The 27422-nt window shown below is 44.1% G+C and overlaps 2 protein-coding genes across 3 annotated transcripts in view; one reads left to right on the top strand and one right to left on the bottom strand.

Moving 5' to 3' along the window:
• SRPK1 (SRSF protein kinase 1) overlaps positions 1-15188 on the top strand; it is a 40923-nt gene extending 25735 nt beyond the window's left edge. For both annotated transcript variants that reach the window (XM_084852936.1, XM_084852937.1), the window contains 8 exons: positions 1218-1243; positions 2334-2547; positions 2986-3417; positions 4491-4591; positions 6083-6190; positions 6835-6904; positions 7891-7983; positions 12471-15188. In XM_084852936.1, the coding sequence (XP_084709062.1) occupies positions 1218-1243; positions 2334-2547; positions 2986-3417; positions 4491-4591; positions 6083-6190; positions 6835-6904; positions 7891-7983; positions 12471-12655 (1229 nt within the window). In that variant the 3' untranslated portion in view covers positions 12656-15188. The remainder of the gene's footprint in view (positions 1-1217; positions 1244-2333; positions 2548-2985; positions 3418-4490; positions 4592-6082; positions 6191-6834; positions 6905-7890; positions 7984-12470) is intronic.
• LHFPL5 (LHFPL tetraspan subfamily member 5) lies at positions 14961-26925 on the bottom strand. The gene is made up of 3 exons (XM_084852944.1): positions 26514-26925; positions 17822-18058; positions 14961-16900 (listed from the first exon to the last, which is right to left on the bottom strand). The coding sequence occupies exons 1-3, from the start codon at positions 26923-26925 to the stop codon at positions 16887-16889; spliced, it is 663 nt and encodes a 220-aa protein (XP_084709070.1). The 3' UTR covers positions 14961-16886.
• Between the last annotated feature and the right edge of the window lie 497 nt (positions 26926-27422).

Below are 27422 nucleotides of genomic sequence, written 5' to 3'. Positions count from 1 at the left end.
GTCAGGGTGGTATATGTACATAAGCCTTGCATCCAAGGGTCTGCTTATTCTCTGGGACCTCTCTGTTCTGGAAACTGGAGTCCAGGGACCAAAAGTGTACAATGCTGAATAACCCAGGCCCTTCTGTTTGGTTAGGCTCCTCAGCTCTTGGAAACCTTTTTGCCCCCTTAATTAAAGGTGATAGGTCTGCTAGGGCCAGAGAAAATTATTTTGTGGGCTGCCAACAGGCCACCTGTGGTTTACCAGTTCAGTTTGTTAATCAGAAATTGAACAGCCTTGAAATAGAATAAAAACACTCCTGCCTTGCCTATGTTTCATTTCTGGATTACATTAAAAATGGCATCATCATTCTTTTGAGTATGCAGAGATGGTCAGAAATCACTAGACATAAATAGCAACCACTAAACCACTAAATAATGTATGGTAACAAACAACGGGCCTAGCTGAAGCCTCCCCAAATCCATTGGCCAAATAAAGACCCAATTCACACTATCTAAACAGCCCACCATGGCTTATTTAAGGCATGGTGTGGGCTGTGGCATGTGCCAGCACATGCTGGACAGGATTTGAATATTCAACACCTGGCCATGGCTTGTGATGTCATGACAACCCGGGCTGCAGGTGGTCTGTTGCTGGGTTATCCAAGGGTTGTTTAACCCTCACATAATCCCCACCACCCAGGTTTGCACAACACAGCAAGTGGAGTCCGGTGGCTATATATTCCAGATGGCCTCATGCACGTGCCACGGCCCACCATGGCTTAAATAAGACACTGTGAGCTGTTCGTTTGTGTCAATCAGCCCACTAAGGGATTGTTGTTTGAGGATAACAGTCAACAGTCCTGAACTATCAACCTCTAATATATCTGAATTTTCTTTAAAAATAAGCCCTAGCAGTATTAGTGCTGTATCATCTTTCCTGCATGAATTGTCATTCTTTATACAAATCTGGCACTGAGTTCTCCGTGCTTACATAAGTAACATTTAGTGTTCGACACAGGTTTATAATGTTCAGGAAGTGTTTAAGTGCATGGCTGCCTCCTAATGGAATGAAATCTGATGATGTCTTGTTGAGAGCTTTTTTCTTTTTCCTTAGTGCAGTCATGTTATAGCAATAGTGTTCTGACTATAGAAGATTGTGAGTAGTATACTACTACTGCATCGTTATTGTAACCTAGAATGCAGGCATACTCATTATGTTTCTCTCTTACTTCACAGTGAGTACTGCACCACAGCCTAAACCAGTAAGTGTGCAAACTTATGCCTTTTAGAACTGAGTTGAACTTTGCATTTAGATGTACATAATCTTTGTGTTGCAGAGCAGTTCCAGTAATGTGGAAAGGCTCCCACCCAAAGACATAATAATGTCTGAACATATTTAGATTTGTAGCCCCCACCATTCCAATAGCTTAAGTTTTAGCATGCTGCCGTATCCTCTTCATGTCTTTTCATTCTGTTAACAGGCACCCTTTCTTTGCCTTAGTAATATTGAGACTAATCTGGCTTTTTCCAGCCACTGCAGCTGCAGGAATTGCTGCTGCCCAAACCTGTGATTAGCATGTTCATATGTTACATTTCGTCATGTGTGCACAGACCTGGGGCAGTCTGTAGCGCATGAAGATTCTTATTTTAATATCTGAAATATCTAAAATTCAGTTATTAATGAGGATTAGCAGTTCATGAGAGGAAAAATAAATACTAAAAACAATTTTGCATCCTTCGTCCCATCTTTCTACAATGAAAACTGTATTAACATCTGAGAAGATGGCATCTGTGGACAGATGTCACCACAGGAAGCCTTCATTTTGCATCTTCTGTGGGCACTATGAATATCATAACAGAATTACAAGAACAAAATTTGAAGTCTGTTTGACTTGGTTAAGGCTGCAGTCCTATACACACTTACTTGGAAGTAAGCCCTACTGAACTCAGTGGGGCTTACAATTCAATCCTATACATATATACTAAGAAGTAAGCATAATTTCCCCACACTAGCACTGATGATGTTGCACTTCTGGAAATCAATGCTTGGGCAACATGATTAGCGCTTGCATTTTGCTTTAAGTCGCTGCTTTTTCCCATTGCCCTAGCATGTGCTAGTTACATTGCACAACCGTTGATTTACGCTCCCCTCGTCACAACTAGATACTACCCAGTGTGTGCATGGCATCTGGATCTTCTTTATAGTTAGTTGGGAGAGAATATCTTTCCTTCTGTCCTTCCTCTTATTTAAAGTCTCTTTCATAAATTCTAAAAATGGTGTGTACTAGATTATTTGTTATTGCAATAGGCAATAGAAGCCTGAGGGTTAGCATATTTGCAATTACCCTGCAGGCTGACAAAATGTCCAAAAATAAGAAAAAGAAATTGAAAAAGAAACAGAAACGGCAAGCAGAGCTGCTGGAGAAACGAATACAGGAAATTGAGGAGATGGAGAAGGAAGCAAGCCCCCCTGAAGCACAGCCTGAAGAGCAGCAAGAGGTTCCGAGTCCCCCTGAGCTACTCTTAAAAGAGAGCCCCCCAGATGAAGGGCTACCAGGAAAGACAGGTATTGAGCTCTAGAAAATGTGTGCATTGGATGTACTTGGTAATAGTTCATCCTTTTAAGCTAAAGAGGTTTTAAAATAAGCATTGATAGATATTCAGAAACTTGGAAGAACACAGAACAAACGTGCTTTAACATTGCACAAGCTGCCTTGAGTGCTGTTTTCATTGGAAAGGCTGGATATAAAACAATTGATTAAATAAATTATCCTAAGAGTTTGCTAATCTCTAGCTCAGCATTTTCCTAGCAGATGGAATGGGCGTCTAATCTTAGGCCACTGTCTGCAAGTGTTCAGGATACTTAAGGCATTGGGCATTGATTGACTGATGCCCTCGTATATCTAATCACCGTTCATTAAAACACATTGAATTATGATTCTATTCTTATATAAACTTCCCTTGCCTCATAAACTTTCTGACTTCTTGTTCCTTTTTTCTCTAGATGATGTTTCTCTTGTACCACAGCAAACTATCTTAATGGAGGGGGTTGAAAAATGCATAACAGAAATCAATTGCAATGGAATGGTGCAAATGGCTACCTTCTCTGATTCAATGAACCAAGTGTCAGTGAGACTCGAGGAAGACCTTCATAATGCCAATGATTGCAGTGGCCCCTCTCAGGAGCAGGAAGAGGATGAGAGCTGTGCTTACAGCCAAACAAATGGTGGCTCAGAAAACACGATACAGGGGCCAATATCAGACTCCTGCGTGCCCTTACTTTCGGAGGTTCTGGATTCAATGGTATGCCAGGGGACTTCAAGTGACGAACAGTATTTCAGCGAGCAACAGATCAGCAGCTTACAAGAGAGCATCAGGGCAGAAATACCTTCAGAGGATGAGAATGAGAATAATGGGTCCTCTGAGAACAGTAAAGGTACTGCATGTGGGCTCTATGTAAGAACTAAATGGTGTGGTTTTGACCAGTTATGCTGTAGAATATGTCACGACAATATTTCATGTTCATACAGACCTTTTCCTTATTGTTCAGGATGCTTCAGAGACATGATTTGTATCTGAAGAACCCTGTAGAAAGAACTAGAAAGAACTTTCAAGAATTTGAAAGAACTGGGCATGTTTAGCCTTGAGAAGAGGAGGGAAGATATGATAGCGCTCTTCAAGTACTTGGAAGGCTGTCACAGAGAGGAAGGCCAGGATCTCTTCTCCATCATCCCAGAGTGCAGGACACGGAATAATGGGCTCAAGTTACAGGAAGCCAGATTCTGGCTGAACATCAGGAAAAACTTCCTGACTGTTAGAGCAATACGACAATGGAACCAATTCCCTAGGGAGGTGGTGGGCTCTCCCATGCTAGAAGCGTTCAAGACGAAGCTGGACAGCCATCTGTCAGGGATGCTCTGACTTGGATTCCTGCATTGAGCAGGGGGTTGGACTCGATGGCTTTGTAGGCCCCTTCCAGCCCTACTAATCTATGATTCTATGATTTCCATTATCTTATAACAGCCTTGTAAGGCAAGCTAGTATTTTTCCCATATAAGGAAAGAGGCAGGTTGGCAGATAGTGGCTTGTTTAAGGCTACCCAGCAAGACTAACTGGTTAATGTTAACTACTGTTGGAAACAAGCCAGCTTCATAACCCATGGTTAGAAGATGGCTTATTTCAAGCAAGCCATAGTTAAAGTTAGCCAGTTCATTGGGTTCAGACAAAACTACCAAGCTGTGGTTAATTAAAAAATGGAAGTGAACGCTTCTGATCTTCTCCTTACAGCCATGTGAAAGGGGAGGGGGAATGCATGAACCTGAGGCTTGCTGATGCTTGTTCCTGTCACAACAAGCCATGGTTTATCATGGCATCTGGACCAGCCTGTTGATGTGAATTTAATACTTGTGTTCTAGTGTTCTTATGACAAATTATGTTTTTAGAATTTGTGTGACAGATGCTGGCTCTGCCAGTGTAAAGTTAACTGTCTGTTGTGTGCATTGTATCTAGGGAAATCTGCTGCTGGGAATTTCCTCCTTAATCCTCTTGAGCCTGTGAATGCTGAAAAGCTCAAAGTGAAGATAGCTGATCTAGGAAATGCATGCTGGGTGGTAAGTTTAAAAGCCTTTCCATACCGTGACAAAAGTTGCTAATCTCATTGTAGTTAGCTGCAGTGGATGTAGTTTCTTTTAAGCATGTAAACAGGGTTTTACAAATGGCAGCTGGCCAGTGGCGATCATATCTTTTGATCTCTTAAGCATAGCATGGAATAAGGGCAGCTGCTCATCCCTGTGGTCATGCTGGGCTTCAGAGGCATTTAGAAAGCAGTGGGATGTCCTGCTGTTTCCAGGTGCCTCTGAAGTTCAGTCCAATATCAGAGGTGGAGCCCCTACCATCGCTCAGTTTGGATGAGGTACAGAGTCTTGTCTCCAATATCGCACTCTGGCAACCACACATTTTGGCTGATATATGCCATTCTGGTAAGTGGTACGTTGATCCTTCATCATATTTTAAAATTGCTGATGTTTCAGTAACATGGCTTGATTCTACTATTTTGTATTTGGTTTTGTTAGAATTGCTATGATACTCATTTGGGGAACACGTTACCTGGGCTACCACATACAGTTTTTCTGTTATTCTCCAAATTTTTCTAATTTTAGGATAGAAGATTCAGCGTGTTACAACATTACTGTTTAGTAATAGGAGTTTTGATAGGAGTTCAGGAATTGGAGCATGCAAGCCCAAGGGTCACTGCAGCTCATTTTCAATCAATTTAGGATGGTGATTGTCTGAACTGGACCATTTTCTCTGACCTCCAGCTTTCAACCTAGCTTGTTCTAAGATATTCCACTCAGTTTTCTTCACAGAAAGCTTGCTTTTCCTGGGGGAAGCAGGGGGGAATGGCTTTCCAGCTCACTGTTGGTCCTCATTTTGTAAACCATTTCTTTTCACCCACTTCTTGCCTCAGTTCTCTTCTGCTATCATGCTCTGCAACTGCAGTCTCTAAGGCTAGCTGTTCAGATGCCAGGATGCATTTATGACCCCCAAGCTGCTTCACTTAGCTACTATCAGACAACAGTAACCTAACTCTTACAGCTGAACTATTAAGTTCAGACATAATGTATAGTACAGCACTCCTGAAACTGTACTGCTTTAGAACGAAGAGAGAGGGGCACTTCCTGTCCTCCATTCCTAGCTACACTGATCTTGTGCCTATCCTCCATTCCTAGCTATGGGAATGGACCATACGGGAATGCTGTGGGCCCGCTTGACTTCAGCTGGTGCCTGTTGATGCCATTGAACACAGTGGGATTCCTTTCTGAGCAAACGGGCACAGGATTCGGCTGTATACTTGCAGAGCAGGGCTTTTCTCTGTTGTGGTGCCACAACTGCAGAGTTCCCACCTCAAAGACACCTGCCAGGCCACATCACTATTATAATAATGAGTAACAAATTATAGAAGTGAGGTCCATTTGTTTGTCTAATCTTAAAGCTGTGTAGCTTTAAGATTGTAAATCTTAAAGTTTGTGAAGACCCAGGAAGCTACATTCCTGTGCATGTCTCCATTGGTCCTTTTAACACAGCATCCCTTCTTTCTGCAGCATAAACACTTCACTGAGGACATCCAGACAAGGCAGTACCGATCCTTGGAAGTACTGATTGGAGCAGGATATAGCACCCCAGCCGATATTTGGAGTACAGCCTGCATGGTAAGTTCAATCATGTTTCTTTCAAGTTTTGATTTCAGAATTCTATACAAATTGCTAGCCTGCTACATATTCTGTTAGACCACAAAAACCGATTTAACTAAATAAATGTTAGCCTGTTTTATCTGCTATTTCTTGTTTTTAAGTATGGTGCATTCACTTTATGTTCTACACCACCTTGAAATCTGATACAATGAAAGGTCACCTAAAAATTGTTTTAAACTTAAAAAACTAAATGAAGCTTTTCATTTAATGGAAATGAGAATTTTAAAACATTGGCAGCATAATAATAATAAAAATATTTGGTAAGTCCCACTTGTTTCAGACTTAATGGCCAAAGTAACATACAGGTCTGAAGTCCAACCAATAACATGTCTGTATTCATTTTCTGTGTTTGGTAAGTATGGATTTCTGGAGTATGGATACTGCTTTGAATCAAATGTATTTGACTTAGAGAATCTTCCCCAACCTGGTGCCCTCCAGATATGTGGGACTGTAACTCCCATAATTCCCGGCCAGCATGGGAAGGACACCAGGGTGGGGAAGGCTGCCCTACAGACTAATGTGTAATTAGGACTGCAGTTGTAACATTTACTGACTGTTCCCAAATGAAAAGCATGAAAGTTGTCTGTTGTTTTCTTGTTCAGGCCTTTGAGCTGGCTACGGGTGACTATCTGTTTGAGCCTCATTCTGGTGAAGACTACTCACGGGATGAAGGTGAGAACTAACAACAGACTCTTCTAATCAGCTAGAAATGGTGTGGGTTAGGGGAATGAGGAGAGGAAGTTAAGACAAGGAACATTTTTTAAATCAGTTTTTTTCTATTGGGTTTTTCCACGTGTGTTTGGGGTGCACAGAAGCAGGTTAAAGAAGTTGGGCTTCAAAGGCCAGATTTCACACTTCTCCTAATGTTATTACAGAGTTCTTGGTAGTTAAAGTATATCAATGCATACATTTTGTTTTTAATTGCAGATTAATGTGGGCCCAGAACAGAATTAGGGGTAAAAACATGCAAAAGCAACATGGACTGAAAATAGCAGACTCCCCCACCTTGGATACTCATACTCTTTGTGGAAAAGCACAGCCTACATTCCAACACAGAAATAAATGTGTTTAAACCCATGGATTTCAGTGGGCCTAAGTGCACTTAACTCTGTTTGTGGCCGTATCTTGCAGATGATCTTTGACAGCTGGCTATTAAATGTGTAGGGTAGGAAGTAGAGAGAGAAATTACGTGGGTCTAACCCACACCTCCTAGCTTTCCTGGTATTTCTAAGACATAAGCAAAAATAAGGGCAACCTTCTACACAAGTGCATTGGGTCAATCCACTCTGTTAGACATAAATCTGTACATTGGGAATAGTAATGTATGCATTCTCTTCTTATTAAAAATAATCAAGATGACTTGCAAACTATTAAACAAACTGCTAATAAAGCAATAAATCACTAAACGATAAAACCCAGGAACCAGGAACAACGTGTTTTGAAGTACCCTGGGCCCAGGCTGCAGGAAAACCCAGAAGGCTCCAACTGATCAATACTAAGAGCTCCCAGCAACACAGAGTGGCTATATCTTCTTTTTTTAGTCATTGCTTTGGTAGAGAGAGGATTTCAAAAGACTTGAGTGTCTGACCCAAGTTCACAAAAAAGGCAGTGTGGGTTAATACTGATATTCATTGTTTCTTTTCTCCTGGGGAACACAGACCACATTGCATTGATCATAGAACTCTTGGGAAAAATACCTCGCAAGCTCATTGTGGCTGGAAAATACTCTAAAGAGTTTTTCACCAAAAAAGGTAAGGGGAAAGAATCTGAGATATCCCTACTGTCTGTGGTTGAAAGGGTGAGGGCTCCAATCTAGGGGTGATTGGAAGGGTTTTTTACTCTTTTTTTAACTCCTGTTCTACTATTGTTCTTATTTTTACTCCCTTTTTTGGTTTATTTTTTAAATAGTGAAGTGCCCATTTACTTTACTGTCTTCTCTGAGCAATGTGAGGGTTGGGTGGGTTAACCCCTATAGGGTTGGATCCAGTGGTGTCATTTGACTGACGAAACTGCTTCTGTCAGTGGAACTGAGAGGGAGGCAATTCCCTCCCCACAGACCCTCAAAATCTGCTCCAGAGGGCTGGGAAACACACCAGAGCAGATTTTTGAGAGGCATGGAGGACTGCAGTGAGGCGGGAGAGGGAGAAAATCCTGTTCCACTCATACTTATTTCTATATTTAATTTTTTGGAAACAGTCAGACATGCTATAACCGTTAGAGCCCTTGAGACTTTCAAGGAGCATTGTGCAAATGGAAAAGGAGGAGCTGTGGCTGTAATTATAAAGATATGTGGTTTTTTCAACTTCATCTTGAACAAATGCTGAAGATAGCACATGGATTTGGCAAATTTCAGGGAGCATTACTTGGACATCTTGTTCATCTTCTGGTATCTACAAATATGCTCATCATATTGAGTGTCCCACCCAGGTTTGGTGAGTGTGACAAGCCCCAGCCCCCTCCTGAGCTTAGAGCTAGGGAGGGAGTGGTGGTGGTATCATTCCTGCATTGCACTCCACTTCAGAGTTACTTCAAGGTAGGGAGAAGGGTTGGGACTCTTGCATGGTTTACTGTACTTTGCAGGTGCTCTTAGCATCTCAAAGTGCAGTGTGACAGTCCTCCTTTCAAACTTGGAGCTGGGAGGTGGGCAGTGTCCTTGCTCTAATATGCTGTTAGATATGCCCCATGGAGTGGTAGGGAAGATGTGCCAGGTCCTGGCATCCAGATATTTTGGGCCGGCTACCAAGACTAGCCAAAATATGTAAACCCCTTGCCTACTAGAGTGACGTGTTGTTGTTGTTCAGTCGATCAGTCGTGTCCGACTCTTCGTGACCCCATGGACCATAGCACTCTAGGCCTTCCTGTCCTGCGCTCTCTCCCGGAGCGTGCTCAAGTTCATATTCATTGCATCCGTGATGCTATCTAGCCATCTCATCCTCTGCCGTCCCCTTTTCCTTTTGCCTTCAGTCTTTCCCAGCATCAGGGTCTTTTCCAGGGAGTTTTCTCTTCGCATTAGGTGGCCAGAATATTGGAGCTTCAGCTTCATTATCTGTCCTTCCAATGAGCACTCAGGGTTGATTTCCTTTAGGATGGACTGATTTGACCTCCTTGCAGTCCAGGGCACTCGTAAGAGTCTTCTCCAGCACCACAGTTCGAAAGCATCCATTCTTCGGCGCTCAGCCTTCCTTATAGTCCAGCTCTCACAGCCATACATTACTACTGGGAAAACCATAGCTTTGATTAGACGGACCTTTGTCGGCAAGGTGATGTCTCTGCTTCTTACTATGCTGTCTAGGTTGGCCATAGCTTTCCTCCCAAGGAGCAAGCGTCTTTTAATTTCATGGCTACAGTCACCGTCTGCGGTGATCTTGGAGCCCAAGAAAGTAAAATCTGTCACTGCTTCCATTTCTTCCCCTTCTATATGCCAGGAAGTGATGGGGCCAGATGCCATGATCTTAGTTTTTTTAATGTTGAGTTTCAAACCAGCTTTTGCACTCTCCTCTTTCACCCTCAACAAAAGGCTCTTGAGATCCTCTTCGCTTTCTGCCATTAGGGTGGTATCGTCTGCATATCGGAGGTTGTTGATAATTCTCCCGGCAATCTTAATTCCGACCTCTGATTCATCCAACCCGGCATTTCTCATGATGTACTCTGCATATAAGTTAAATAAGCAGGGTGACAATATGCAGCCTTGTCGTACTCCTTTCCCAATTTTGAACCAATCGGTTGTTCCATGTCTGGTTCTTACTGTTGCTTCTTGACCCTCGTACAGGTTTCTCAGGAGACAGGTAAGGTGGTCTGGTACTCCCATCACTTTAAGAATTTGCCACAGTTTGTTGTGATCCACACAATCAAAGGCTTTAGCGTAGTCAATGAAGCAGAAATAGACGTTTTTCTGGAATTCTCTTGCTTTCTCCATGATGCAGCGAATGTTGGCGATTTGATCTCTAGTTCCTCTGCCTCTTCTAAACCCAGCTTGTACTTCCGGTAGTTCTCGGTTCGCATACTGCTGAAGCCTAGCTTGTAGGATTTTGAGCATCACCTTGCTGGCATGTGAAATGAGCGCAATTGTGCAGTAGTTTGAACACTCTTTGGCGTTGCCCTTCTTTGGAACTGGAATGTAAACTGACCTTTTCCAGTCTTGTGGCCACTGTTGAGTGTTCCAGATTTGTTGGCACATTGAATGCAGCACTTTAACAGCATCATCTTTTAGGATTTTAAATAGCTCGGCTGGAATACTGTCATCTCCGCTAGCTTTGTTGTTACTAATGCTTCCTAAGGCCCACTTGACTTCACTCTCTAGGATGTCCGGCTCAAGTTCAGTGAGCGCACTATCATGGCTATCAGGGACATTCAGATCTTTCCTGTATAGTCAGGCACTCTGTCTATCAGGTCTAATCCCTGAAATCTATTCCTCACCTCCACTGTATATTCATCAGGGATATGATTTAGGTCATACCTGAACGGTTTAGTGGTTTTCCCGACGTTCTTCAATTTAAGCCGAAATTTTGCAAGAAGCAGCTCATGATCTGAGCCACAGTCAGCTCCAGGTCTTGTTTTTACTGACTATATGGAGCTTCTCCGTCTTTGGCTGCAAAGGACATAATCAATCTGATTTCGATATTGACCATCTGGTGATGTCCATGTGTAGAGTCGCCTCTTGTGCTGTTGGAAAAGAGTGTTTGCTATGATCAGCATGTTCTCTTGGCAAAACTCTATTAGCTTTTGTCCTGCTTCATTTTGTACACCAAGGCCATGCCTGCCTGTTATCCCGGTGATTTCTTGACTTCCTACTTTAGCATTCCAATCCCCTATGATGAAGAGGACATCTTTTTTTGGTGTTAGTTCTAGAAGGTGTTGTAGGTCTTCATAGAACCGATCAACCTCAGCTTCTTCGGCCTCAGTGGTTGGGGCATAGACTTGAATTACTGTGATGTTGAATGGTTTGCCTTGGATTCGTACTGAGATCATTCTATCATTTTTAAGATTGTACCCCAGTACTGCTTTTCCCACCCTTTTGTTGACTATGAGTGCTACTCCATTTCTTCTAAGGGATTCTTGCCCACAATAGTAGATATGATAGTCACCTGAATTAAATTCGCCCATGCCTGTCCATTTGAGTTCGCTGATTCCCAAGATGTCGATGTTCAATCTTGCCATCTCATGTTTGACCACCTCCAGCTTACCTTGATTCATTGATCTGACATTCCAGGTTCCTAAACAATATTGTTCTTTACAGCATCGGATTTTCTTTTCACCACCAGACACATCCACAGCTGAGTGTCCTTTCGGCTTTGGCCCAGCCGCTTCACTCTTTCTGGCGCTACTTGGAAATACCCTCTGCTCTTCCCCAGTAGCATATTGGACACCTTCCGACCTGAGGGGCTCATCTTCCGGCGTCATCTCTTTTAGCCTTGTGATACGTTCCATGGGGTTTTCTTGGCAAGAATACTGGAGTGGGTTGCCATTTCCTTCTCCAGTGGACCACATTTTGTCAGAACTCTCTGCCATGACCTGTCCGTCTTGGGTGGCCCTGCACGGCACAGCTTATGGCTTCATTGAGTTACGCAAGCCCCTTCGCCACAACAAGGCAGTGATCCTTGACGTGACGTGACTTACATCTAATTATTAGCCTACATCTATACAGCTAGGACTGTCTTGCCATGATTCAAAATACTGTCTGAAATTCAGAGTCTGGATGTCATTAGAGCAATATCATCCTGCTTAGGAGTGATAACAAATAAGGGAGCTGGTTAAGGTACTTAGGGTAATCTGCATGTTTCTTCTTTTATGTTAAGAGCTTTAAGGGTGCAATTCTATGCATGTTTAAAAGAAAAGAGTCCAACTCCCAGCATGCCTCAGCCAGCATGCTGCCCCAGCCCCGTGCTCGTTGGGGCATGCTGGGAATTGTAGGACGTTTTCTATCTAAACATGCATAGGATTGCACCTTAAGACAATTTCATTTGGACTTTGACTTTTTGGAGCAAAGGTGATGAACAGTGAAAACCTGAAATACAAAGTTCTCAGACATGCCTTTCAAGTGTACGCCATATTTGGCACAATACTGCCTAGCTTTCGCTGCACCATAAAATCCCTAAACTACCTAGCGGCAGGTGTGAAATATGGAAGAACACACACACTGCTGCCCCTTTTATTAAGGAGCAATGTCCCGCCATCCCCTCCGTTGACCTTCCCGTTCATGTTAATGGCATAATGTTAATCTTCCTGTCATCGTTCACAGGTGATCTGAAGCACATCACCAAACTGAAGCCGTGGGGCCTTTTTGAAGTTTTGGTGGAGAAATACGAATGGGCCCAAGATGAGGCAGCTGCATTCACAGACTTCTTATTACCAATGCTGGAGCTGAATCCCGAGAAGAGAGCTACAGCAGCACAGTGTCTCAGGCACCCCTGGCTCAACTCCTAGAAGCTGCAGCCTGACACCATGGCCCTATAGTTGGGTTTACAGCATAATATATATACACACACCTAGATGTCCCAGCTGCCCTTTCCCCCCTTCTCCTGGGTCAGTTTTTTCCTTGTTGAATTTCAGAGCAAAGCTTCTCCTTGAGAGCTTTTGAGATTTTAGATAAATCTAACTGTTCATGTGAGTTTGTGTACTTGACTCAGTAGGGACGATTGTCAGCCAGTGGGCATCCAATGTTTTGCTGTGATTGGAGTTTGCCAAAGAGTTTTTATGGGAATGTGAAGTTACCCCCAACTCTCTTCCTTACTCAAGTACCTTCCCCTGACAGTGTGGGGAAATCTCCATTGGGACACACTCCCTTAACTATATTGCAGTCATCCCAAGGGGGATGTGAAGAGCTGTGAATCCCTCCTTAGCTCACTGACTCCGGGAGTCATTTTCTTAGTGCACATCCAGTTGCTGGCAGTAAGAGGAGAAATGGCAGATGGCACCAAAGTGGTAGCTCCATGTGGAGCACTGAACTTGACTCATTCCTTCGGTGTCTGCTCTGCTGCTTGGGTCACATTTTTTTGTTCTTCTTTTCAGACATACTTTTCTCTAGTTTTAGCCATTGAATCTTTTGAAACATCCTATATGAAATACATATTTTAGCACCACTTTTGTTCCCTCAGTGTTCAGGTGACTTTCTGAGTCCAGTGAAATAAGCTGCTCTCCAAAGCTGGAGCATGTGGACTTGAATAAGCTTCACGGGGGAAATCAAAGCAAAGAGAAATTGGTAAAAGTAACAGTCCCTCCAATAGAGATCTATGCATTTGTTGGCTGCAGAAGGGCAGCCAGGTTGCCCACGTTCTATGCCAGACCTGCCCAACATGCAGCCCTGGGCAATATGTGGCATGCCAGCTGTGTATTCTGGCCCCAAAGGTGCTTGATAATAGCACAGGTTTCTGCAACACAAATCCTGCGAAAACAGTGGGATTACCAAGCATGTGGCAGGCCACCTGTTATGTTGGTCTGCCTTATGCCACTACATTGGCCTTGTGTAAAATTGTATTTTTAATAGAGAGCAGTTAGTTTTCAGTCTAGAAAAATAGGATATATCCTTATTCTTTACCAGTAAGGGAAGATGGTATTAGTGGCTGTCTTTTCATCCATACTATATGCCCAGACTGTGAACCACCGCATTTCCAAAGGTTAATGAATGTAAAAGTATCTACCCTGTTAACTTGTCCAAGGTGCTGGACTCTAGAAATTACCTTTCTGAATAGAAATTCTTCTTTTTTTTAATGTATTAACATCAGGACAAATAATCTAGGGGAAGAGTAGTCCAATTCCCCCTCCCCCTAGAGGTGAAGTGTCAAATTCTGTTTTTCAGAATCATTACAAACATAGTTGCTCAGCAGAATGCAACATAAGGTTTTAAACTCCTAGGAAAGGGGGTTAGTTGTGACTGACTCTTGTAGGCTTTTATTTTATTAGAAGGGTATGTAATACTTGCTAGTTTTACAATGACTATCTCCCAGGCTTCCCCAGGTTATTAAAAAACAAACAAACCTGCATCCTCCTCTAATGTTAGGTTTGGAGACGTTGGGATTTCCAACGGCCCTTCCTGACCATGGACCAAATTGGCCTTTGAGGTTACAAAATTCTCCAAGGCTGGAAACTGCAGGCACCATGTGGGGCAATTTAATGCAAAAGCTGCCAGCAGTGAGACACTCTTCTCAGGTGTTTTCTCTGTGTGAGAAATCCCAGTTTACAGTAATCTTAAGACACCCCACACACACACTTTCCAAAAAAAAATCTGGCGGTGTTTTATTTTTGTTTCTTTAAAAAATGTAAATGTAACCATCATATCCCCTTTGCTTTCCAATTTGGCCATGCTATCTTATGATGCCTGACTGGGGCTTTAGCAAACTCTGTTCTGCATGTCCGTTTAGGAGATCTTAAGTAAGGTTCTGTATGTGCAACCTTAAAGATGAAAAGAAAAAAGTTCCAAAAGTTTTAATGATATTCCTGTTATCTGGAGTATCCTCCTCACCTCCCAAAAGCACTTGTGTGCCTGTCTGTAAAAAGATTTAAGATGGGACTAGAATGTATAATAATACTTTCTCTTTGAATACTGTGAAGACTTGCTGGCAGGGAGAATTGGATCTCCGGTGTCAATGCAACTTAGTTTGCTTCAACATCCTGACTACCCAAAAGCAACAAAATGTTCACAGGTTGGGGAGGTGGGGGTGCAGCTCTTGATTCTAATCTAGGTTCCCTCCACAGAAGAAGGCTGCTGCCACCTCTTTTTCACTAAAAGAGAAGATCTGGGGTAATACAAGAGGTAGCTTGTCAGGATTGCCTATATATTTTGTGGCTCACATCGGGTTCACTCAACTTCCAAATTGCCATAAAGTGCTCACGAACTGATTTGTACTTGTTCTGTTAGCCTAAAACCTGAAGGAAAAAAATACATTTTTATTCTTTCTATTGGGTGCATTGTCTTTTTTTCTTTGTAAATGCAGCACAATAAACAGATTATTAAATAATCCACAGGTACTTTTGATATGCTGTCTGTATTCACCCAGAGCTTTTGTACAGTTGAGTCTCTTATCTGAATAGGCTGTGAGTCAGTGAGAAGCTTGAGTAAAATGCGAGCACTACTGATGTAATTGTACTGTGGGAGTGGTGAGTAATTTCGTGATGTAGTTCCATGGCTAGAGGGAAAGAGAAGAAAATGGGGTTTTGGCTACTGCTAAGTTTATCCAATGATGGTTCTACTGTTATGCTGGTGCATTGATCCTTGAAAGCATACATTGGAATGCATCATTGATCAGACATTTTATTACCACAATCCCAGTTAAATTCACCTTTATAACGGACAGTTTAGTTTAGCTCTGCACTGTCTTGGTGTGTCTTAAACTAGGAAGATTTAGTGGTTAGCTTTAGCAGTTAGGATCATTGGAAGAGGATGTTTGATAAGGGCAGGGAGGAAAAGGGCTAGCATTGCAGTTAAGGTCTGAGACAGAGCAATTGTTCTTGAGTACCAATATTGCTGCATATTTTTGAGCTGCTCATTTTTGCAATAGATTTCTTTAATCTCTCCTTTGGAAACTTCAGTAGGTAGCACTGAACATAAGGACCGAATAAAATGACAAAATCCAGAAAACTGCAAGCAGTTGCATACCTTTCCATGGTCACCAGCTCTCCATGATGCATGACAATCTAATCTGAAAGGTGTTTCAAAGGCAGTTCTTAGTGCAGGATAGAAAGCCTTGTTCAAAGAAGGATGCCAACTGTTCCCCAAGGGATGCCTCTGGGGCTTTTTATGTGAAAAGTACCAGTGTGTATATGGAAAGGCTTATTAAAAAGAGGGAGCAGATAACTTCCCATGGGCTGTTTGATACCTTGTAAGCCTGCTTTTGGTCTTGATTAAATGGATCAGTTCAAAAACTTACAAACACGTTGATTCATGCATAGAATATCTATGGCATGGCTGGGGAATCTGTGGCCCTCCTCTACAGATATTGAAGTACTACTCCCATAACCCTTCACCACTGACCAGGCTGGCTGGGGCTGATGAGAAGTAGAGTCCAACGACATCTGGAGGACTACAGGTTCCCCAGTCCTGATCTATGATTCTCCAGGAAAATGTGTTTTAGTATAGTTCTTAGCAAAGGTGAAGGTTTTGACCAGGGCTTCACCTGGTCCTGGCAAGATGCCCTCTGGTGAACCCCCTCCTCCATAAACTCCATCCTGGTGGGCTTATCTGGGGGTGGAGGGTAACAACAGTCCAAATTCTGTCATATGGTTGGGTTTAGCTTCCATTCTTAATTTCTCACCATGCCTTGAAGGAACACTATGTCAGGGGCATTGTGTGGGATGTTAAAATGGAGGCTAGATTTAAAAGGAAGCCTGAGCAAGCATTGGCAATGGGCCCTGCCACATGCCTTCACTGGTCCTGGTTTTGATAATCTGAAGTAGTTTTCTGTAGAAAGAAGGAAGTCAGTTTTGCAAAAGGAGACACTCTTTCTGTCCTGTTTAAGCTCCCTTTTTGTGGTTCTTTGTCCTCGTGTCACAGCATAGTCAAATGTTTACAGATAACTAACAAAAGCAATGACATTGCTACTCCTTCCTCTGTGTGTGTGTGTGTGTGTTGAGCAGCCTTCTTGAGTCCAGCTGAAAGGTTAGGAGTGTGTACATCCAAAGGCAGAAGTAGCTATTGTTGAGATGACTTCAGTCTTTGTCTTCATTCATTCCCTTCTGCAAGACAAAAGAGTAGCCAAATGGTGATCCAGAAACGTTTAATCATGGAAGAAAGGTGGAATGTAAAGGTAATAATTAAAATGAACTCCAAAGGCTTCACAGAGGTTTCCAATAGGGCTATGCACTGCTTCAGTCCGAATCCTGAAGCAGATCAGGGTGATTCGGACCGAAACGGTATGGTGCCATGGCGGGTCGGGATCGGTCCAAAGGGAGTTGAATCGCTCTGAAGCACTTTGGCCTGATCCGGACTGCCGCCTGCCCAGCCACATGAGCCCCCTGCTCCTTACCTGGACCCATGCAGAGCACCCACAGCCATCACCCTCTACAAGGGCGTTGCCATTTTCTTTTAAAATGGCGACTCTTCTTCTGGTAAGTAAATCCTGTGCAAATGACAGCTGTAAGGCCATCATGTACACAACATTGCAGGTGTAAATGGGCCATTTACACCTGTAATGCACTATTTGCACAGGATTTCATTACTGGAAGAAGAGTTGCCGTTTTAAAAGAAAATGGGGTCTCCCTCATAGAGGGTGACAGCTGCGTCCAGGTAAGGAGAAGGGGCTCATGCAGGGGGTGTGCGGCTCGGTGAGGGTGTGCGTACAGCTCAGTGCTGGGGTGTGTGTGTGTGTGATTCAGATATCCAAATCTCAGTTCAGATCCAGAGTCCAAAGCAGGTCGGCCTGGTTCCAAGGCAGGTCAGGGCTGATTTGGAAGCTCTGAATCTGCCTCTGAAGTGGGTTGGGGTGTCCCTGCACAGCCCTAGTTTCCAATCCTGCATGAACGCTAATTTTAGTAGGCTGTGCAAATAACCAGAGCATATAACACCTGAATGCTGATGCTAGCTTTAATGCAGTTATCTGGCTAAGATCAATGCTTGCTAGATCATTCCACAGTCCTGGCTGAGAAAGGTGGGCTTACCTTTATTTTCCACTTGGAAGTCTGATGGAAGAAGATTGTCTTGCCGGTTGCCAAGCACAAATGCCAAGAAGGACAGGATGAGGGCATCGAGGATTCCAATGATGCAAAGGATGTATGCCCAGCGCACCGTGCACACCCCAAGGGTGTATTTGTCAGTTTTCTCTCCACACATGCGTTTCACCTCTGGGGAGTCCCAGCCATCAGGGTAGAGCAGGCAGCCTATTGACAAGCCTGCACCTGAAGGGGGAGACCTTCTGTTACAATTTCAAAATACATGGCTGTAGTAACCTTTGCACGGCTGCTTTTCCCATTCAGGGCAGATGTCAGTTCAGTGTGATCATGTTATATAGAAAGGTTTGCAAATGTAATTCATTCTGGTTCAGTTACAGTGCAATGCTATGCAGGTCTACTCAGAAGTAAGCCCTATTGTGTTCAATGGGACTTACTCCTAGGTAAGTGTGTATAGGATTGATCTCTTGATGTCTCTTGTGAGAGGTCTCCAGGGAACAAAAACAAATGGGTAGGGCAGAGGAACCATAGGCTGAGTGAAAATTATTGGAGCCAGGAAGCACAAATGGAGTGCCTTGCCCATGTAGCACCGTCTTAGACAGGGCAGAGCAACTTTCATGTGCCCCCTGCAAACCCCAATCCCTCCCTATCACATATAGAGGAGGCTGTCTTGCAGTTTACCTGCTTTTGAGAGCCACAGTTTTAGGTTAGCCTGGCTAGTGATGGGTTGAATGTGTGCAATGCCAGGCTTAATTTGAGAGCCAGGTTCCTAGTCCTGAAGGCCATTTTTCATCACTAGGCCTTTCCTTCACTGCTGACTTTGAATAAGCACAACCCAACCCTAAGTATCTGAGACTAGGAAGAAGTCTGCTTTTCTGGACTCTAATCTGTTTGGCTTTTGCTTTGTATTATTAGAACTGTTTCCCTAAGCACACATGCACGTAGCCTAATCTTTTTTAAAATGGCCATGGTTGTAGCATCCATTAATAATACAAGAGCCTTGCTGGTTGGGACTACTTTGTTGCTAGATGTGGTTCTGTGACATTTCTTACTTCGTTGCCTTGGCAACACCTTTGAATTCTGATACGAATATGCAACAAGGTCCTGCTTGCAAAATGACTTCCCTTGGGACCGCTTGTATTATTCCCTCCAATCTTATTGAAATAGCTCAAATCATGGTTTTCTGTGCTTAAGCTTGCAAGCTGCTTTCTGCCTTACAAAAGGGCTCCGTGGTGTGGGCTGCAGCAGTACCCAGGGATGCATTCACAACAAGGAGCTGCAGTGTGCGGACCAAGCTGTCTGCAGATACAGCAAGCAGCCTGTAGATTTTCTAAACTGACTGGAAATCCCCAGTTTCAAGTTGAGTCACTGGCTATATTTCACCTAAAGTAATTGTGTTAGGACATTTTTACCACCACAGACACAGTGTAGCTAACCTGATGTGATAGTCCTACCTTCCAGATGTGTTGGGCTGTACTGCAATTCCCATTCCATGCAGCCTGAGAATGATGGGAGTTGCAGTTCAACACATCTGAAAGGCACCAGGTTGGGGGAGACTGTCATAGGCGATTCCTGCTACTCAGAGAGCCCTGGCCATTGCAGCTCTGTGGGGAAGGGCTATCGATCTCCCTCAGAACCTCACCTAACTCTAATTTGTAAGCTTATTGGGGGAGAAGCCATGACGGTTAAAGTGATATAGAAATGATATACATTTGTGTGTTCATAAGCTGTTAGAGACAAAGTTGTAGAGCTGGGTGGGATCAAAAGGCCATCTCCCCAGCCTGCAGCAGTGCTTGGAGCATCCACCCACCCACCCACCGGCCTTTTACAGATCATCAGCCTCCCCACGGGGAGAGGACAGGTGCTTCTTGCAGAGCAAAGAGCTCAAGGTGACTCATCCAAAGAAATCCAGGGGCACTGCCAATCATTGAATGTGACACCTTTATACAGGACTGGGTTTATGTAACCTTGTCCTGAATGGAACTTTTAAAGCGCTTCTGCTGACAAATTGCTATTTCTATGTTAGCATTGGTGATGGGTGCACTTACCCCAAGTGAATTTGTTACATACTTGGAAAGTAACCAATTTGTCCATGTGAGCTTGGATGAGAGTTCACTTTAATACAAAATGTTTTGTGTATACACGTTTTTTCATGTGTGCAGTATCAAGCTACATCATGAGAACTGTAGTTTGGAATTGTATAGTGTGGCATACCCTTTATGATTGGTTGTTTTCACATGGCCTGCCTGCGTGATGATGATATGGGATGTTTACCTGCTGTCACCAATCGCCAGTATGAAGATGGACACTGAGAGACATTATCCTCCTCCTAGGGGAGCAACAGCTGTGGCAGCATCAGCAGCTTTGAAGGAAGCAACTTAAGGAGACTGCTTCAAATACATTTATGGAGGTCTAGGTGGTAGGATGACTAAAAGGGGGGGGGGATTTGTGTACTACTTTGGAACTCAGGTTCCAAAGCTTGCAATCAATTCCAAACTTATTTAAAAATTCATAATACATCGAACCAGGCTTGCTACAAAGGTGTGCATTATTAATGGACAAGTTTTGACCAATGAGCTGACTAACTGGAGTTTGGCAACATCACTTGTTAGCATGGACCTTCCAGGCTGCGCAAGCATTTATCACTGCTGGCAAGGGTGGTAGAAAAAAAACAAGCATTCAGTAGGAAACTTTTTATTTCCAGAATGGATGTTGATTTCTGTGGCACACAGCACTCGATGCACTAAAGCAGCCACAAGATAATATTCTACTATGATGTACTAGTCACCTCTGGTGTATCTTTCATGCTGACCCCTTTCTGCCTTTGTTTCTTGCAGACACACTTGATCTCTGTTACCAGCAACAATGATTGGCCAGGGCAGTCTTCTCAAACCTGGTGCCCTCCAGATGTGTTAGGCTACAACTCCCAGCATCCCCAGCATGCCAGCCAACATTACTGTTGTTCATATGATCACTTATCACACAGTGAAAAGAGCCTCTAATGGTGCCATAAATTGCTAATTCTCTTTCAGTTTCCTTTAAGGTACAATTCTATGCATGTTTAGGCAGAAAAAAAAAAATCCTACAACTCCCAGCATTCCCCAGCCAACCTACAATATTGGGAAGTGTAGGACTTATTTCTGTCTAAACATGCATAGGATTGCACCCTTAATCTCTAAAACAGGCATGGCTCCTGGGATCTACTTGGTTTTTGTTTTTCACTAGAATCTCAAGGTCCCCGAATTGGAGTCAGGTGCCAAATAGTGGTTCAACTGGGATAGATCAGAAATATACCTAATAGAATTCAGGAACAGGGTGCCTCTGAGCACATGGCTCAGGCCAAGAGTTTTTTCTGAGTATCAGAACTGTGTACGCAACCTTTTCACACAAAAATCCATTCCTGGTTTCTTCATTTCATCAGCCTGACTGAGAAGGGGAGGGCTTTTTGTTGCTAATACTGTTTTTTAGAAAGGAGTCAGAAACCCTTGCAGATCTACTGCAAATCACCCCCAAAATCTACTAGTAGACCCTGATTTACCTTTTGCTCACCCCTACTCTATATCACCCTGTGAATATACAGTATATGAAAAAATGAGCTTTAAATAAGCAAATCTGAACAAGTTTACACAATTATGCCCAACTGATTAGATCCAAGGAAAGAGATTATTTTGGGTCTCACCCACCTTGTTTTTTCACTGGACTGCAAGGTAACTATTCTGAGCCACCTTATCTTGCCTTCGCATATAGGAAAGGGAAAGGTAACTTCTCAGCCATATCCAAACCCTTTTAGCTTAATGAGATAAACCCTTTGTTTCTTTAAAGAAGCAAATTGGCTAAAGAGAAACATGGGGAGAGACAGTGTAATCTGTGTCTCCTGTCTTCCTTGGACAGCAAAGTCAGCTTGCCCCTACCAGTCTTCCTACAAGGCATGAAAGTGGGGGGAGAGAGAAAATGTGTAGATAGAACTTCTGGTTTTAAAAAAAAAAACAAATAGAAGGGAAGAAGAAGTTAAGAAGATCCTTTACATATGCTAGTTCTATCCTCTTAGTTTATGGTGATACAAGAAACCTGCAGGATTCGTAATGGGAGTTGACAGACTTTACAACTAGGAGGCAAAGAGCCATACAACTAGTTTTACTTCCATGTGCCCAAAAGAGCTTTGGGCATCTAGCACACTGCTTTTTAAATGGTGGGGGGGCGGGCTTCAAAACAGTTTGTGTGATATGGCATTGGAGGGAGAGGGTGGCTGCTGTTCAAAGAAAAAGAAAAAAGTCAAAACTTTTTGATTGCTAAAAGTCCTACCCCTTGGCTCCAGAGATTTCACCAGATACTGTCTACCCATTCTAAAGCTTAAGAATATAAGAAGAGCCATGCTGGATCAAACCAAGGGTTCATCTAGTCCAGCATTCTGTTCACACAGTGGCCAACCAGCTGCCCAGGGCAAACCCACAAGCAGGACATGAATGCAAAACACCATCCCACCCATGTTCCCCAGCAACTGGTGTACATAGGCATACTGCCTTTCATACTGGAGGTAGCATATAGCCATTGAGGCCAGTTGCCATTGGTAGCCTTATCCTCCATGAAGCTTAGAAGAGCTGGAAGTGTATGAATGAATACTGAGGTTCACAGACTGCTGAATTCTGTAGCCAGTACCAGTGGTGTAGTGGTAAATTTTGAAGTGCAGATGCTCATCATTACAGTCCCTGTAGCCATCCCCCCCCCCCCCGGCCCATTACTGAGAAGGGAAATATGGGAATGGGGGGGGAGGTAGCAGATGATATCAGTATTCCTGCTAATTAAAAGAAGTGCTGGTGCTGCAAACCCGTGAATGTTGGCTCCACTCCACCAGTCAGTACCAATGATATGTCTCTTCTGTGCTTGCATGAAATAACAGAACACATGAAGTCCTACTCACACCTGTCATCTGTACCTTAGCTTTCCCACTGCATTTGTGCTCTGTGGCCACTGTGAGCTATTTAGAGACCGTCTCAAACCTCTTACTCTAAGCTATTTATGCTTTGGGGCCACCAGGAATTAGTGCTTGCCTAATGCCGTTGTGACAGCTTCCTATTGCTTATGTAAAATGCCAGCACTCATCCTGCCGGGTTGTTGCTAGTTTTAATTTATGCTGCCAGTCTCTCTGGCCCATTGTATTTCTATCTCCTGAACCAGAGCTCTGCAGATCGTGTAACAAGGCTGTCACCTTTTTCATTGACATGAATATTTCAGAAGGTTTTAAGTGTCCCTCTTGGGCTTCAGCATCTTCTCACTGTGGGATCTCACAGACTTCCCAGGACTCTCCAGGAGTATAAAATTGCACAGAATCCTTGCTGTTGCTTTGCCCCAGACATTGCCATTGCTGATGGCCACCCTTAATATTCACATAACCAGCAGATTAGACAGGACATCCTAGGCAAAGTTGTCACCTAACACGTGCCCTCATTTTAATGTGCTTTTTAGATAGATGGGAAGTCTGGATCTGGATCTTATCAAGTAGTCACTCTCTCTTCATTTACATTAAATACTGCAGCTCATTTGTCTCCCTGGGATGGGGGGACCCAATTGCCCTTTGCCTTTATTAATGTAAAGATGGGCATCAGCAAATGTATGTTTCTGTCTTCAAACTGGATGATTTAATTGTGTCCCTCTGCCTATCCTTTTGGATGTTCTTCAGGATTACTGTTCTTGGTCCATTTTTTATGTATACTCTTGTGGTAATCTAATCTGCTGTGTAACCTCAGCTATCTGTATACTTAAAGACACCCAACTCTATCCTTCACCCTGCCTGTTTTTCTTCATTAAAGCCTCAACCCTATACATGTTTAAACAGGAAATACTGTCCTGGCTGAGGCATGCTGGGAGTTGTAGAACTTTTTTTTTTGGTCTAAACATGCATAGGATTGCTCCCTAAGTCTTCTTCTGATATGAGAACAAGAAATAGTGGGTTGGGTCCAGCCTTAGTCAGGCTTACAGTAGACCCATTGAAATCAATGGGAGATAATAATTCCGCTACTCACATTTTCCAGTTAGTCATGTTGGTGCTTTACTGTTCCTGCCCTATTAACTTTTCATATCAGTTTTAATCTTTAGTTTTCTTTGCCTCAAAAGCCTTTAACAGTCTGGCCTACTTTGCATTACCCACATTGCTCTCATGATGTTTCAGGGCGAAAGCCAAAACATTTCAGTTCGCCCCGTTTACTCTTGCCTCTAACCCTTTTTCTTAAGCCTCAGCTATCTTGCTCAGTTTCTCATTTCTCTCCCTTAAAGAATAACTTCTCCATTACTTCAGAATGTTCTAGGTCAGCCTTCCCCAACGTGGTACCCTCCAGATGTGATGGACTATAACTCCCATCATTCCTCACCAGCATGGCCACTGGCCTACCCCAACCTGGTGGTGCTGGGAGTTGTATTCCAACACTGGAGGGCACCAAGGTGGGGAAGACGGCTCTAGGTGCTAATATCCTGTTTGCATCCACATGTTTGTCTTTGGTGGGCTTCGCGAAGGCATCTCCTTGGCTGTTGTGGGAATGCTGGACTAGATGGACCACTGGTCACCTCCAACAGGGGCAGGGCCCATCTTATGTTCTTTGGTCTGTGTTCCCTCCTTCTCTTTTACTTCTGTTTTAAAATAATACAGGAGTAACATCCATCTTTTGCAATTGGAGTGGTTTATTGACTTATGGCATTATTGCAAGCTGCCTTGGGACCCTGTTGTTGAAAGAAGTGGTAGACATTTTGTAAAATAAATAGATAATGCTCTTCTACAGCAGCCTTCCCCAACCTGGTGCCCTCCAGCTGTTTTGGACAACAACTCCCAGCATTCCTGACCATTGACCATGCTGGCTGGAGCTGATGAAAGCTGAAGTTCACAACACCTCGAAGGCACCAGGTCGGAGAAGGCTGTTCTACAGCATAGTACGGGTGCAATCCTATGCATGTTTAGACAGAAAAAAAGTCCTACATTTCCCAGCATTCTCCAGAAAGACATACTGACTGGGGAATACTGGGAGTTGTAGGACTTTTTTTCTGTCTAAACATGCATGGGATTGCACACTAAGGGCGCAATCCTATCTAGATAGGCGACCGCCTCCGAACTCGGAGGCGACTGTCTATCCAAAGCGAGGCAGGAGAAGCACGGAGGGGATTGCTCCCTCCGTGCTCCTCCTGCCCAGCTTTTTCTGCTAGACAGGCCATTGCAGCTGTCTCGCTGCAGGAGCACGGAGCAGGGAAGGAGGTTGCTGTAAGACACATAGGATGTGTCATGCAGGCAGCTATGCTCTCCCCGCCCCAGAATGCCCACAGCCACTCTGCACTTCTCTTGTGAGCACAGAGGACGGGGCTGTTCCATGCTGCCTCTGAGGCAGCGTGGAAGTGGGGGGAGGTCAGTTCCCAGATAACAGCATATCCTATGGCCATCTAGCCACTGTGTAGCGGCCATAGGATTGCTCCCTCCATGAATTAAATAAAAGGTGGTAAATGGTGGTGGTTGCTCGCATATCAAATTATTATTTTTTTCTTACTGTCATGTCTTCTTTCTCGTGGTCCTTGTCTGTATAGATTGTGAACTGCCTGAGCATCTGTTTATTTTATTTTATGTTACTTTTGTGTCTTATACATTAGAAGTATATAGACAATCACATGCTTTAAAACTAACACCACATGGCTAGAGGTCCTTGTTAAAAAATATTATTTAGAGCAATTAACTTAGCAAGATTTAAGGAAGAATGAGCCCATTGGAATGATTCCCCAAAACCTTAATCAATACTTCCTAGTTTTGATCGAGCAGGCAGCCCTATCAAAACTAGGAAGGGAACAAAATCTTGTGCTTCACAGCTCTAACTCAGCCTTCCCCAACCTGGTGCCCTCCAGATGTATTAGACTACAACTCCCACAATATCATCCAGCACAATCAAGGGTCATTCTGGTTTGGGATGATGAGAGTTGTAGTCCAACACATCTGGAGGGCACCAGGTTCAGGAAAGCTGCTCTAGCCTATCTCTGGCTACTAGATGATCTTAATCTATAGTCCAATCTAACCCAGCACAGTGATCAAAAGCTATATGCTGCTTGTATCTGTACTGATGAGTTAGTTCTAACTATACAAAGCAACCATTGAGGCAGATGTTGCTAAATTTTTCTGCATGAAGTACCATCCTGAGTGCCTACTCTATGACAGGTCACTGAAGACAAAAATATATCCATAGACCACTTCACATATTACATATTTAAGTGGGCATGCAAAAATGTAAAATATTAATAGTGCAAATGTGCATTTGCAGACATGGGTGTCCTACACTGTTCAGGGAGCTACGATAGGCTGCAGCTCCCTTTTGGGTGTACACTCAGTGACAAACCTTGGTTTGCCTTCACGTAATATGTGTAACAGCAAGAATGACAAATCAGATATGTATTACTTCTCTAAGAAACTGGTATTCACATTGCAACACCACTGTAGCACTTTAGCTTTAACATTGTTTATTGGGCATCTCAACAGGAAACTTAATGATTCAGTTGGCAGATATATTCTCTTTGCATGGATGGCTTTTACATAGCAGGCTTGGCGGACGAGGAGTTACACCGTCCCCAGGGACAGCATCCTTTTGGCCTATTAGCACATAGGTGTGTGACACTTAAAAGGGGTGCTTCAACCTATCCCCTGGGTTCCCTGTGCCCAACTCACATGCTGCCAGCTGCATCCAAGCGCACACCTTGTAGACAGTGGCTGCATTGCAGAAGAAGAAGAGGCTGAAGCAGAGGATGCAGCCGATGATGAGGAAGGTCGAGATGCCCACAAAAAACATGGCTGTTTTGAAGGCACTTGAGGGGATAGTGCCAAAGTCCAGTGGGCTGCCCTTGCAGATGAGTTCACCTGTAAGGGCATTGCCAATGCAATAGGAGTAAAGGCCAAAGTAGCCAGCCTGGGGCGTGTCAATGCTGTCCCCGATCCAGTAGGGCTGAATAAAAGTCACCACCATGATCACAGCAAAGCAGAGAGTGAACAGGGCCCACAGGACTCCCATGGCCCGGGCGTTCCTCACGTAGTTGGTGTGATAGATCTTTGCTGCCTCCTGCGCAGGCAGCATCTTCGCCATGGTGATGCCGTGAGTGGCTTGTCTCTTCTGGAAAACAGGGGGCGAGGGCTGGCGCGGGACGCAGGACTGGAGAGTCCAGGATCAGGGTCAGAAGGCTGCTCCAGGACAGACGATCGGGGGCCGGGGGGAGCAGCAGATGTCTGGGGACGCTTGAATCCGCGGCGGTGGCGCTGGGACTTCGCGTCCCGCTCGCAGCCAGGAGATCAGCGCTCTGGGAAGCAGCTCCCGCTTCGGAGGCCCTGCCCTGGGTTCAGGCGCCACTTTGCCCGCCTGCGCGGTTATTTTCCATTCCGCTCGGCGCGTGGAGAGGCCGCTGCAGCCCGAGGGGCGCTTCGCCGCGGCTCCTCCTCCTGCCCCCTTCCCAGCGGCTGCCGCCTCTTCCCCCGCTCGCGGCGCAGCCTCTCCCGCTCCCATCAGCGTTGGAGGAAGGGAGCCGCTTCCCGCCGCTGCGTCTCCTTCCTCGCCTCCGCGCTCCGCTCCAGCACCACGGACAGCGG

This window comes from Heloderma suspectum, chromosome 4, assembly GCF_057233095.1.
Source record: "Heloderma suspectum isolate Gila_16-S chromosome 4, 16-S_ref, whole genome shotgun sequence".
NCBI lineage: Eukaryota > Metazoa > Chordata > Lepidosauria > Squamata > Helodermatidae > Heloderma > Heloderma suspectum.
This window is presented reverse-complemented; position numbering and strand designations above follow the sequence as displayed.

Coding starts and splice junctions, on each gene's coding strand:
- LHFPL5 (XM_084852944.1), bottom strand. CDS start 26,925: ATGGCGAAGATGCTGCCTGCGCAGGAGGCAGCAAAGATCTATCACACC. Junction 18,059..26,513: donor TTGGATGCAGCTGGCAGCAT/GTGAGTTGGGCA, acceptor CTCCCCCTTCAG/GTGCAGGCTTGTCAATAGGC.